The 13,824-nt window shown below is 52.8% G+C and overlaps 1 protein-coding gene across 14 annotated transcripts in view; it reads left to right on the forward strand.

Moving 5' to 3' along the window:
- Positions 1 to 13,824, forward strand: part of CRTC3 (CREB regulated transcription coactivator 3) — a 156,198-nt gene that overhangs the window by 70,110 nt on the left and 72,264 nt on the right. For all 14 annotated transcript variants that reach the window (XM_023254890.2, XR_006598817.1, XR_006598819.1 and 11 more), the window contains exons 7-10: positions 3,778 to 3,813; positions 5,722 to 5,807; positions 7,830 to 7,879; positions 13,138 to 13,355. In XM_023254890.2, the coding sequence (XP_023110658.2) occupies positions 3,778 to 3,813; positions 5,722 to 5,807; positions 7,830 to 7,879; positions 13,138 to 13,355 (390 nt within the window). The remainder of the gene's footprint in view (positions 1 to 3,777; positions 3,814 to 5,721; positions 5,808 to 7,829; positions 7,880 to 13,137; positions 13,356 to 13,824) is intronic.

A 13,824-nucleotide genomic window follows, 5' to 3' on the forward strand; every position in this document is an offset into this window, starting at 1 on the left:
GGGAATCTTCCCCGAGCATAATGATGTAGCCTCAGTCCATGTTTTTCTTTGTTGGTTTGCTTTGCAAGCTGATAAGGGAGCATCTGCTCTTACGTAACTACATGAGCAATAAACTGTGATCCATCCACGAGCGGGAGTCTGTGTCCCCAGAGGAAGAAGCCATTAGTCTGATACATGGCTTCGCAATTTTCATAATGGTTATGGAGTTGCGTGACAATTAGGCGTCAACAGTAAGTGGTTGATGCGAATGACAGAAATAAACTTACACAACCAGACAAGGTTCTTACAGTTTCTCTCTTCTCACTTAATTATCCAGAACCTACGAAGAGAAGCGTTGACCATTTCCCTGGCAGCAGGTGCGCTTGGCCATTTCACACGCACACAGCCCGGCAAGCAGAAGGGCTCCGTGTGAGCCTGGCTCGGTCTCCTAGCCTAGGACTGTCCCCTAACTGCCCTCCGCTCCCTCGCTCCCACGTTGCCGTGGAGGAGGGGGCTGGAGCGGTCCCTGTCCTTTCCGGGACCCAAGAGTGTGTGGGAATCATCTTCCGTGCACCCACAGCTATAGATAGATGCTGAGTTGTACCGGCTTTGGGAACTGCAGCCCTGAGCCCCTCCCCTGGGAAAGAGGCATGGCTTGGACCTCCGGTGGCCTTTCAGCAGGCAGATGCTGTGACCCGCTCAGTTAAGGAGAAGGTCTCAAATGCAAATAACCCTGAAGGAAGTGAGCCCGTTAATGACCCTTTGTGTACGTAGAGGAGGGAGAGGGGAGGGCACAAGCATCCCAGATCTTAAGAGGGTCAGAAGGTGTCACCCAGACAGCAAGAGGGCCAGGACGGGGAGGCTGAAGGGACCCACCTCCTGCTGCACCTGCCACATCCCTGCTCAGCAAACACAGCCGGTGCCGGGAGTTTAGATTTGTCCGGCATGGGAGCGGGCAGAGGGAACGTGGTCTGGGTTGCATTTGGGAGGTCAGCCCTCCGTGGCTCCGAGGCCTCGAGGGTTCCCGGAACACAGATGGAGCCGTGGTCGTTGCCGTCCCCTGTGGGACCGATGTGGGTGAGTGTCCTCTGTTTCCAGATGTTCAGTCACAGCGCGTTCCCTTTTTTAACGTTAGCGCTTTATTTATAGTTGTATCCTAGGGCATTTTTTTAATCCAGTAATAAAAAATCCAGGCTTGGATATTTTGGTTCTGTGTTGGGTTGGCGCTACCATCCATTACCGCCACCCCCGTTCTTGCTGTTACCTGAAGCCGCGAGCCTGTCGCCCGTGATTTCCCCCGTTCCCACACCCCTCGCACCGTTCCGCAGCCAAGTCCGGGCCGTTCCGTCCTGCAGTGAGCCTCACAGCCACCTCCTTCTGTCCTCGCTGCCCGGGCCCACTTCCTGCTTGCCTGGACCGGTCTGCTGGTTTCCCGCCCGCTCTCCCTGCCTTGGGGCTTTCTCCTTCCCAGCCATCCCGCTCTCCCGCTGCTAGAACCCTCTCTCCAAAGCCCGGCTGTGATCCCGTCTCTTCTGATCGCCCCATCACGCCCCCGTAACTGGCAGGCTCCTTCCGTCCATCCTCACCCGCCACTCCTCCCACCTTGTGCTCCAGCCATTCTGGCCCCTGCTGTACACACTGGCCTTGCCTCTCCTTCCCACTCTTCCCTTCTTCCCCGTCTCTTCCCCACCCTCCCCTCCTTCCCCTCCTCGTCCCGTCTTTACACTGGGGCATCCCCTTCACCCTCACTCCCCAGTGTCTAAATCCCTACACAGAGTCCCAGAATTTGCAGGCAGCGTGATCTTGGGGCTGCTAATAGTGACCGCCTCATAGGGCCGCTGTGAGGACGGCATAGGGTGCCTCACAGAGCTGGGGAGCCTGGCACATAGTAAATGAACGGTAATGTTGGCTCTTAATATCATCATCCTTGTCATTATCCTTCATGGGCCTAACTCAGATGCCTCCTCCTCCAGGAAGGCTTCCTTCTGTTTCAGTGGTACCAACGGGATAGCAGAGGGGTGATGTCTGCTTGCCACTCCGTCTCACAAGGTAGCCCTCAGCTCCTCATGTACGAGGGGGAGGTCAGCCTTCCTAACGGAGCCCAGGGTGGCTGGGGTCTTGATGACGAAGAGATGTTGCAACGTAGCTCGCCAGATTGCCGATTCAAGCCTAGCTTATTATTTGTAATGGGATAGTCACTGTTTCCCGGTCAGAATGGTCAAGTTCCCGGCCCTTTCTCAAGATGAGGGTCCCCAAGGAAGCCAAAGTATGAATCAGAAGTTTCTCTCCCCTCCTCCTGACGCTGCTGATTGAGAGCCACACCCTTTGTCTCTCTGCACCTCGTTTCCCAGTGCTCTCTGCTCACCTTGCTTTCCTTGGACATGTCACATGGAGCTTAATCCAGCTCTAGCCTCGTCTGAGTCCCTAAGAGAGCAGGCGAGGACTGTCTGTGGAGGGTCCTCAGAGGTGATCTTTAAAACGAGATTCCTGGGCCCATCCTCACACCCTCTGCCTCAGTCTTCGAGACAGGCCCAGGAACCTGCATTTTAACGGGCTTACCCAACTCTTGGCGTGCACCAAAGTCAAGTCCTGGGTCACTAACCTAGATTCTGTTTGCGTGGGCTGAGAGGGGTTCTGTCTTTATGAGTGAGCTTCATTTAGCCACCTGTTAGCGCTCCTGGGGATCCTCAGCGTTGCCCCCTGCCTTGGGCCCCACCACGATGGGCCGTCTTCTACCTGTTTTGGAGAACTTGCCTCCTTGTTCCGACTTCTCCCCTCTGCCCTACCATCTGGCCACGCCTAGCGCTCGCCAGTGCAGGAACTTGATGAATGCAGGTTGAATGAATGATCGTCAGACATTTCCTTGAAGCTGCAGAGGCTCATCAGGTTAACTGATAGGTTGAGCTTTCTCCAGAAACTTAACTAAACTTTACGCATGTAAGCCTCTTTAAAGACTTAGCACTTAAAACTTTGTCCCGATTTTATACCGAAAACTCAGTGTGTTTCATTACTCCAAGGAGCATGGTAACGTATCATTCTTGGCATAGTTCGTGGGTTTTCACTTAGAGCAATGGGAAATACTGTACTTTGTCATCTGCACTGTATTTTATGGCTTAAAAATGCTGGATTAGCCAGAATATATTCCCAGTCAAATTTTTTTAAGACTTTGTGAATAGCTGTCACATACACTACTTAAATTGACTGAGGCTCCAGGTAAATTTCTTTTTAAAATAACTTGACCCCCTTGTAAGCAATACTTATATATTTATGTAAAAATATATAAAATATATATATAAAACAAGGCACAACATGGAACTTCCAGTTTGTCCCTCTAGATACACGTGGTAAGTGTGGAACAGTCATGTGGATTTTTGGATTTACCTGCCCTTCCCCCACCGCACCCCACACGTGGCAACATTTTGATCTTTATTTCTTTACTTTGTGATTTGAATAGAGGTTCTCAGACTTTGTACATTGTCTTTCTTTCAGGATAGAGGCAGTTAAAAAAAATTAAGACGGAGAGAATTTTAAGGGAAAAGGAAAGTAGAAAGGAGCCAGCTTTAGACTTAAGTAAATCCTGTCTATTTTAATTTTAGTGTAAATGCTAATGCACCTTGGGAAGAGCATCCGTGTACCAAAACCACCTTTTTCTATTTCAAAATTCTATTTTCTATTTCTATTTTCTATTTCTATTTTCAAAATTCTATTTCAAATCAGAAAGAGTCACTGATTCTTGGCTAAATAAAATTGGAAGTACCACATAAAAAAAAATTTTTTTTTTCCTTCCTCTCCCACTAGGTTTCTGTGATGGTGAGAACGACGTACACGGGGAAGGTATGAACTGATTTCACCTACCGGTGCCGAGCGAGATGCTAACCGCAATATCTGTAGCCTCCTTTCCACTCTGAACTCTTCACAGTCCTGTGTCCAGGACTTCCCCAAATGCTGACATGAGCCACGATCAAGGGCAGGAGAGAGGAACCATGTAGTAGTTAGGTCACAGAAGTTGTAACCACATGAAAATATTAATGAATCAGTCACTGAAACCACTAGTTGTCTAAACACTTTGTTTCTCAGCTGTCTCTTCGTATCTAGAAAGTTTTGCAAGTTAAGGCACCCGGCTGGTGCCTTAACTTAAGGCCCACATTCAGGGTAGAGATTACTTAAAAATAAAATCTAGAGAGGCGCCTGGGTAGCTCAGTCAGCTGACTGTCCGACTTCGGCTCGGGTCATGATCTCACAGTTCGTGAGTTCAAGCCCCGCGTTGGGCTCTGTGCTGACAGCTCAGAGCCTGGAGCCTGCTTCAGATTCTGTGTCCCCCCCTCTCTCTCTCCCCCTTCCCCCTCACCTCGAGGCTGTGTCTCTCCCTGTCTCTGAAAAATGAATAAACCTTAAAAAAAAAAACCCACTTTTTTTAATAATAAAATCTAAAAAGAAAAAGAAAAGAAAGTATTCAACAGATGCAAATAACAATGGGAGGAAAGGCAAACTGATTGCAAAGTGAAATTGCCAATTTTGCAGAAGATACTGAGTTTCATAAAGCCATTTGGAGCTGGCAACCTACTGACGGAGGAGGGCGTGACCCAGTTCATTTATTCACTGAGCACCAGGCGCCGTTTTCTTTCTCTAAATCTTTATAACCTGAACCTTAATTTGACCAAATAAGCTTTTCAAAAGAGAGTGGCTCGAATAACAGGATTAAGAGGGACACCCTCCCACCCCACCCCCAGCCCCCACCAGGAACGGTGGTTCACCCTGGAATATCCAAGCCGAAATGGCAGCCGTGTCCTCACTCTCAGGATTTATTCTGCAAGTTTGGTCTCTGTTTCAGGTGACTTCTTTCTGGGGCCTCTTACCCTCGGGTGCACAGACTGTCCTGGTGTGGGGCCACGACAGTCACGCCAGAGCCCCCTGTAGCCACGGAGACCCAACAGCAGTTGTAGCTCTGAGCTGTCGCCAGTGCCTCTCGGGTTGAGTCCCCTTCCTGACATCAGATCCCCCAACCCCCGGTCTCCCCTGGCCAGACCCAGGACGTTAACATCCTCCCTGGGGTGGAGCTGGCTGTTCAGTGGCTCTGCTTCAAACCGTCTGGATTCTCAGTTCCCGTCCACCTGCCGCCCCCACCCGCCAGGGAGCAGCCTCCCTGCCACCTTCCATGCTGGGTCCCTCTTCTCTTTACTGCCCTCATTTCGTCCCTCCTGGGCCACTGTGGCCTCTCCTCACCCCGCCAGCTTCCATGCTGTCCTTGCCCGGCTTTCAGGGCCTCCCCTCCCCCAGTCCGGCCTCAACCTTCTGAACTTTATTTCCTGCCACTCTTTTCTTACACCGTGCTCTGTTGAGAAGCGTATCTCCATTCCGTAGTTGCCCGCCATTTCCTGGCTTCTGGGCCTTTTTTCCTCATCTCCTCTCTCGGGAATGTGTTTTCCTGTGCCCCCAAAGGGCTCCACTGGGTGCCTGGCTGCAGAGGCCCGCACTGTCTGTTCCCTGTCTGCACGGCAGCCCCCCCGACGCCCTGGTTCTCACGGGCGGCCCCTCGCTGCACCTTACAGTCCAGGGCTGAATCCACGTCTGCCCAGGGCTGCCCCACAGCAACGCGCAAAACCCCTTCTTCAGTGGCGAGTCAATACATAACGTGTCCTATAAAATCACTTTTTTTGCAAAGATGATGAATTTGGCCGAGGGTGGGATGGCCACCTTCTAAACACAGTGAATATGCTTTCCCCCCCCCCCCCCCGCCTTTAGTGCTATCTTTCCCTGGCCCGCTGAAAGAAGAGAATCTGCTAAATGTTCCCAAGCCTCTGCCAAAACAGCTGTGGGAGGCCAAGGAGGTAAGCGACCGTCCTCAGCCGTGTGTGTTGTCCCCGGGTATTTGCACGCCCGACGTCGGTGTGGAGTCCTGCAGTAGGGAAAATAGGAGGAATTGAGAGAAAAGGAAGAGAAGGTGTCAGGGGACAGAGATGGACAACCGTTGGGGATGATGGTTTAAGCGAAACTTACAGTTGTGTTGGTGACCTGGTACAGTGATCTCCTGGCTTACGGTTTTCCTGTGAATGTACTCATTCCGAAAAGCCTATCCGTCCTTCCCACCTCAGTCCTGTTCCTAAAAGCACAGACACCCCGTTGCTGCTAGTCATGGGCACATTTTCTGTTTTATAGCCAAACCTCTTCCCTGTCACCAGCTTCGGCCCCCTTTCTTGAATCCAGGGTATTTGACCTGAGTTCTCAGGGGAGTCAGTGAACAAGTCCTCTGTTTTGTGATTTCTGTGAGCCTCTGAGTATTTGCACGCACAGCTGTGCTAGCTGACCTCCGCCGTGGCGCTCGCCGTAAACCTCACTGCGGAAGCAGGGCGTCCCCGGGTACTTGACTTGGCCTTTCTTCCCGTAGGGAGGCTGTGTTGCCTTTGAAAGAAACAGTTTGTCTGTGCTGGCCACGAGCAACACTCGGTTACCACTGCCTGTGCTGACTTAACTCTCCCCACCTGTTCAGGGTCCCCTGGTCCAGTTTTAGTTTCTTCTGCCAAATGTATCGAAGTCATCGTTAGCATTAAGGGTGGGCTAGAAAGGGCTTTTTTTTTTTTTTTTTGGTAAAAGCAAGATGTATGTGATGTTTCACCTTTTTTTGGATGGAATTTAAAATTCACATACTTAAACATAGGAGAAGCAGCCGCACTGTCTTTGTGGCTGTGGGAGGCACAGGCGGGTTTGGAGCCTTTTTTCAGAGGACACGCGTGGCTTCTCCAGTGGAGGGGTGGCGGTACCCACTCTTCCCTGAGCCCCGGGCACTGCTCTCTCTGGAGAGCCGTCCTCACCATGGTTCTTGTGGCCATGCAGCACTCTGTAGATCGTTTCTGGGACAAGAGTGAGTCAACGGTACATTCGGGTTTTTTTCCCCCAACATCTGTTTATCAAGCCCCTACTGCCAGGCATCCTAGCTGCCGGGATAGATGCTACAATGAACAAATAAAAATCCCTGCCCCCTCTCCCCAAGCTTCTACTCTAGTTAAAATATGTATTTTCTTCTGACATTAATTTCCTCCTTCTTCACCCTGTTTTGTTTTCTTTCTTCTTTTCTTGTGAGGCCAGTTGGAAAAGTAATGTTTATTTAAAAGCTCTCTATAGAAAACATCGGGTTTAAAAAAAAAATTATTTATTTTTGAGAGCGATAGAGCATGAGTCGGGGAGGGGGAGGGGCAGAGAGAGAGGGAGACACAGACTCTGAAGCAGGCTCCAGGGTCTGAGCTGTCAGCACAGAGCCCGACGCAGGGCTCGAACCCGCAGACTGCAAGATCATGACCTGAGCCAAAGTCGGACGCTTAAGCAACTGCGCCACTCAGGTGCCCCAACATTGGCCTTTTTGAAGGAAATAATACTCCTCTAGAAGATAAATTAACAAGTCAAAAATCAAGAAACTTGGATGTGGGGCGCCTGGGTGGCTCAGTGGGTTAAGCATCCGACTTGATCTCAGGTCATGATCTCACGATGGTTTGGTTGGTGAGTTTGAGCCCCGCCTGGGGCTCTGTGCTGCCAGCTCGGAGCCTGGAGCCTGCTTCAGAGTCTGTGCCTCCCTCTCTCTCTGCCCCTCCCTCGCTCCTGCTCTGTCTCTCAAAAAAAAATAAACATTAAAAAAATTGTTTTTTTAAAAAAAGGAAGAAAGTTTACTCATGTTCTGCCTCCCCCCGTGCCGGGAAAAGTCTAGTCAGAACAGAAACGTGTGCCGTGCGAGGATGCTCCCCAAAGCGCTGGCTCTCCCTGCACTGACTGGGGCCCCAGGATACTGACAAAGACTCTTTTAAAAAACTGGCATCTGACTTCGCAGTGCGTAAACCCCAATTACTGTTGTCTCTCCCCAGATTCAGTCCCTGTCAGGGCGCCCTCGGTCCTGTGATGTTGGAAGCGGCGGGTAAGTAACGTTCTGCCCGTTCACGGCTCAGAGACTGTACCGTAGGTTCTGCCGGAAGGAGAGCCTCATTGCTTTGTCACAAAACCCTGGGAAACTTCACTTACCGTGTGTAAATGGAAAGTCCACTGAATTTTTTTTTTTAGGAACAGCAGCTCCCTGTGGTACTCACGTTTCATTTGTTTAAAGTCATCAAGTTGCGTAACTGCAGTAACAAGTAAAACCACCCTAGATGCGCACGAGAGTAACACAGCCGAGCGTTGGTCAGTACCCGGCTCCGCTGTAGAAGCAGAAGCCGAAGGCCCGTGGCATCGGGGACGGTGGCCAGGGAGGGCGACAGCGTCCGTCAGCCTGGGGGCTTCCTTGCGCAGAAGGCGATTGAGAGTGGGTCCCTGAGCACCCTTCGTGCCACTGAAATACACGATTACGAGTGATGCGTTTCACGTGAGGTACATTTTACCGCGATTTAAAAAACTAAGCGGAAGATGAACACGTAGGAGAAATTTGCAACTACGAAAAGAGTGTTTTTGAAACCACTGATTCGCTGGTGCGTTTAGGGGCGTACAGCTTTACTCCCTAAAAGATTTGAGACAGCTCTCAAAAATAGGTATGGTACCAACATTAATGCAGGAAGTTCATGAGGAGATCGGGCCTGCGGACGAGCGGGGAGCTGGGAGGGATAATGAAGCCCCCACGTCAACAGGCGCCCCTCGAACTGGCCCGCGAGATGGGGTACAGGGTGCACACCGACGGAGCCCCGGGGACCCGAGGGGCAGGGTCCTCACAGAGCCCCCCAGGGCTGTCCCACCGCTTCGAGCCAAAATCAGCTGAGAAGCAGCGACTCTTTCCGGGTCTCGAAATAATGTGGTGTGAAAATGGGACCCTTGCATGATCTACCTGAGGACGAGCACACATTTCAGAGTCTGTGGACGGAGTTAATCAACCTCAGGCCATCCTTGCGTGTTATTTCCCCAACAAAGCTTTCTATGTGTTTTTCACGGCAGTTCATTCAGGGAACTCCCTACGGAGTCCCCGGAGTGCGGACTTTATTTCTTTCTCCCCTTTTCTTTTTTGGCTAAACCTAAGCTCGTGCAATTAACAGTCCACCGAGCTGAGCTGAGGATTGACCTTCTCTTCAAAAAGTCAAAAAGCCTGGCAGGACGCATACCTGGACGGAAGACCAGCACACCTGGGGGGCAGGACGTCCCCGCAGATAGGGGGCGATGTGGTTTTTATGGAAAGGGCTAAGATTTTCTTCAAGAACCAGTTTTGGCTCACCCCTCAGACAACTGAGGGATCAAGACTCCAAAGGCCCACGTTCCGGAACGAGGCTGCGAATTGTTGGCCGCCTCCCCTCCCCCCCCACCAGAGCTTTAGAGCTGGCGTTTCGCAGATAAAGAGTGTTGTTTTCTTGCTCTTGTGTTAGAGGCGGGGTTCTATTCAGTGACTCTTAGTCATTCAAGTATTTATTGGCCCCTAATTGTAGGTGCTGGGGTAGAGCAGTGAACAAAGCACATCAAGTCCCTGCTTCTCAAGGAGCCGATGCTCTAGAGGAGACAGACGGGCAGGGACAGTTAGGCAGATAAATATGTCATGTGTTGCTAGGCGCCAGGAGGAAGAAGGCAAAGGCAGGTCGGCAAGCCCCTTCTTGGCTGAGATGCTGTGTGACCCCAACCTGGGAGGAGCCGAAGGGGGACCAGAGACCCCGAGGCAGGCGTGTGCCTGGGGAATGCGGAGGCTGGCGGAGCTTGCGTGGGACTTGAAGTCAGAGTGGAATCATCAGAGGGTTTTGAACTAGGGATACTGTCACATGCCTCATATCAGATTCAGGAGAGAACTCGGGCCGGGAGTAAGTGTATTTGGAAAGTTACAGCTTGTATTTCTCTCAGCCAGAGATCAAGTGTTTTGAATGTCACCAATGACCTGCTTCCCACTGGCCAGTGATTTTCCCCATCCCTGTTACGAGCCGCGGGACCCTGCCTTCCGCCCTTCCTCCCACTGCAGTCCCTCCCCACCACCCCCACCCCCACCCCCACCCCACGGGTCTCTCTTCTGTCAGCCCGAGAGCCCGTCTGCTCTCAGGGTGATCAGCTCTGGGTTCCCAAGCTCCTTTTCCTAGACCTTGACCTTTAACCCTGCGACCAGTGTCCTGCATCCAGCCCCCCGAAAGACAAGGTTTCCCATTCAGTTTCTCTACCACCAAAATTACCTTTCCTCCTCGTCCGTCACATCGGACACCTTTCCTTCTTCCCCATTTCTTTCCAAGTCTCCACAGTTAACCCCCCTACCTGTACCCAGAAAGGGAGGCCACCCAGAAGGAACGCTCAGCTCCCCTCCTGCCCGATTCCCCTCACCATTGTGTTCTCGTGGGATCAGAGCCATAGGTGCCCCTCCTGTTCACGGTGATCACCTGACCCATGCCCTGGCCCTCGTCCCCTCTGGGCTCTCCGAGGCCTCTCCCTCCTGCTTGCCCTTCCCTCTCCTGAGTGTTTGGCCCTTCCCAGCCCTTCTACTAGGTTTTTCAGTCTACATTTCAATGTACTTACTAAGGAAGCTACACTGAAAAAGCCCTTCCTTAGCCCTGAGTTCCCTTTCCGTTCCTTCCATTCCTTCTCTTCCTTCCCTTCCTTCCTTCCTTCCTTCCTTCCTTCCTTCCTTCCTTCCTTCCTTCCTTCCTTCTCATTTCCAGAATTCTTAGCCACACTTTTGGAAGAGTATTTACTGTTGAGTCTTCCTTACAGCCTGTCCATTCCTCAGCCTACTGTGGCCTGGCCTCTGCCGCCGCTGTTCCTCAGGAGACATCCCTAGTACACATCCTCTTGCACTGTGGGGACTCCGTGTCTAAGACAGAATTTGTTATCGTCCCCCAAGCACCTACCCTTACCCCCAGTGTGCTCATGCACCCCAGTGTCCCTAGGCCAGCATCCCCGGGCTGGAAAATCCGGAGTCCTTCTCGAGGACTGCTGCAGGTGTCTCCAGACTTCATCCATGTCTCTCCATTCCCACATGCTCTCCCTTTGTCACCTGGGACTACTCAGCAGCGGCCACCACTGACCTTGCTGCCCCCAGGCTCTGCTCCCTGTGCGTCCTCCCTCCCCCGTGTATTAGCCACACTGTCCTCAGAATGATTAGGTCTCCCCCTGCCCCCCCACCGAGCCTTCCACTGGCTTCTTGTCTGTCTGAGCCTTGTGCGCTCTCTGCCTACCTATCCGGTCCCGCCTCCTATCGCCACCGCCTCTCCTGAACTTGACCTTCCTGCTGTATTTCCTGCGGTATCTAAATTCCTTGGGCACACTGTGTGGTTTCACGCTTCCCTGCTTTGCCCAGGCTGTGAACTCTGCCTGAAATGGTTTTCCCACCTAGATGCTCTGAATTCCTGGGCCTTCGAACTCAGCCCAGGAGCCCCCCGGGGAGTCCCCCCCCCCCCCCGCCTGCTGGTCATCCCCTCCACACCTTATGCCACCAGACTCTGTCACTGCACTACAGAATTGTGTTATATGGCTGCTTTGTCTGAGTCTCTTGAGGCCCGAATGCCCGTGGCTGGTCCCTGGGAGGTGACGTGTTGACATTGCCTTCCACTGCTCCTGGCTAATGGCACCTTCCTCCAGCTGTTCTCCTCCTCTTCAGCCCCACAGCTCTCCTCCTGGTCAGACTTGGACCACACAGGAGCCTTCTTTTTTTTTTTTTTTAATTTTTAATGTTTTCATTTATTTTTGAGACACAGAGAGACAGAGCACGAGCAGGGGAGGAGCAGAGAGGGAGGGTGACACGGAATCCGAAGCTCTAGGCTCCGAACTGTCAGCACAGAGCCCGATGCGGGGCTCGAACTCACGAACCGTGAGATCATGACCTGAGCCGAAGTCGGACGCTCGACTGACTGAGCCCCCCAGGCGCTCCCACACAGGAGCCTTCTAACAGGCTCTCCCTGCCTCAGCGTCTGCTCCCTCACGCCGTCCTCCACATTGTAACCACGGTGGCATCTCTGAGGCGGCATTCTCCAGCCTACGCTGGCCTCCCTACTTCTCACAGTCCCTGATCCAGACCCTTCAGAACAGCACATCCTCTCACCCCTTGTTCACTTCACTCCCCTCCTGCCTCATCTGCTACCCACCCCTTCCTGGCCTCTGCTCTCACTCCCTGGCCACGCCGCCGCTTCCTTGAAGCGAGAGCACCCTGCCCTGTGCTCGGTGAAGGCTTCCTTCCCCCGCCCATCCTGACAGTGACAGCTCCCGCTTCTGTGTCCTCAGTGTCACGCGTCCCTAACGGTCCTCCCAACCCCTTATCGGCCCAGGCCCCACACGCTTCCTTCCACACTGCAGTCGCTTGCTTTACTGCCGGTCTGTCTCTCCCGCCTGCCTGTGAACCCCAAGCGCGGTGCCCCTCAGGCCTGGGCTGGGCAGGCCCTCCCGGAGCCCCCCACTTTAGAGGCCCCACTCCCCTGGAGTCTGGCGTCCCAAGGGGCCCCTGGGGGACACACCGCCTGCCTGAGGGGCGGGGTGGGGGGATGTGGAGTGTGGCCGGGGCTTGGCCTGCAGGCTGGGATAGCCCCACGGGTGGCCCGCGGTGAGGAGCGGGCTGCGGTGGACGGAGGACGACACCCCCCGTGTGTCCCCGTGTGGAACTTCAGGGAACCGGGCGATTCTCAGCTTGGATCTGGCTTTCCAGACTATCAAGAAGGTGTCATTTTCCGGGACAGTGTAAGAGTTCGTTCACTTGATTCATAACTTTTAGGAGTTTAGACGCACGGTCCGTGGGCCTGCATCTGAGCTCTGGCTCCAGGCCTGCAGACGTCAGGGGTGAGCCTGACGGCGGATCCGCTGGCTCGGCTCGTCCTCACACGGCCCGCCCTCAGCCCAGCGCCTGGCACGCGGTGCCCCCCCCCCCCCCCACCCCCGGCACGTTACCAGCAGGCGAATGCCAGCATGTCTTTCTCACTTCAAAACTTACGAAGATTCTAACTGAAAAAATATATCTTAGAAGGTACCTGTTTGATGCCAGTGTTCTTTTCGTTTGTTTGTTTTCTTGTCTTTTTTTTTTTTTTTTTTGGTGGGAAAGATACTTCTAAAATCTAGCAAAAAGAACTCCATAAAAGTTCTCAGAACGAGGGAGAGTTAAAGCCCACGACGCCGGGGCTTGGGTGTTTGATACCCGCTGCCTTTATTCAACAAGCATGTTCTGTTCCCCAGCAGCCAAATGCACTTTAGAAAGTAATCTCTCTCTCTCTCTCTCTTTCTCTTCCTCTCTCTATTTTTTTTTCCCAGTGCTTTTCCACACAACGGCCAAAACATAGGCCTCTCCCCCTTCCTGGGGACCCTGAATACCGGGGGGTCGCTGCCAGACCTAACCAACCTCCACTATTCCGCGCCCCTGCCGGCCTCACTGGACACCAGTGACCACATCTTTGGTAGTATGAGTGTGGGGAACAGTGTGGGCAACCTGCCAGCCGCCATGACTCACCTGGGCATAAGAAGCTCTTCCGGTAAGTGCCGTCCACTCACTAAGGGCCGCACCCGTGTAGGTGCCCAAGTGGCTGAATCACAGGTGGCCCCCAGCCAGGCGGCCTATTAGTCGTTCAATGAGAATGACTGCATCCGACTTAGAGATAGTTACGTTATCGGTTCTGGTAGCTCTCGACCCCTGCCGACGTTTCCCTTGGGTGGTCTGTTTCTGCCGGGTCGAATGGGCCCTAGCACACTGGACTAAACCTTGTCCTCTATTGTCCTCACCAGCCCGGGTGTCCTGGGACTGGGAGAGTAGGATGGGAGAGTCCAGGAAAACAAGTCCTTTCCTTTCTGTGTTCACTGAACAATGTCTGTGGCTCTTTAAATTTTTTTTTTCTTTTTTTCAACGTTTTTATTTATTTTTGGGACAGAGAGAGACAGAGCATGAACGGGGGAGGGGCAGAGAGAGAGGGAGACACAGAATCGGAAACAGGCTCCAGGCTCCGA

This window comes from Felis catus, chromosome B3, assembly GCF_018350175.1.
Source record: "Felis catus isolate Fca126 chromosome B3, F.catus_Fca126_mat1.0, whole genome shotgun sequence".
In the NCBI taxonomy this organism is placed as follows: Eukaryota; Metazoa; Chordata; class Mammalia; order Carnivora; family Felidae; genus Felis; species Felis catus.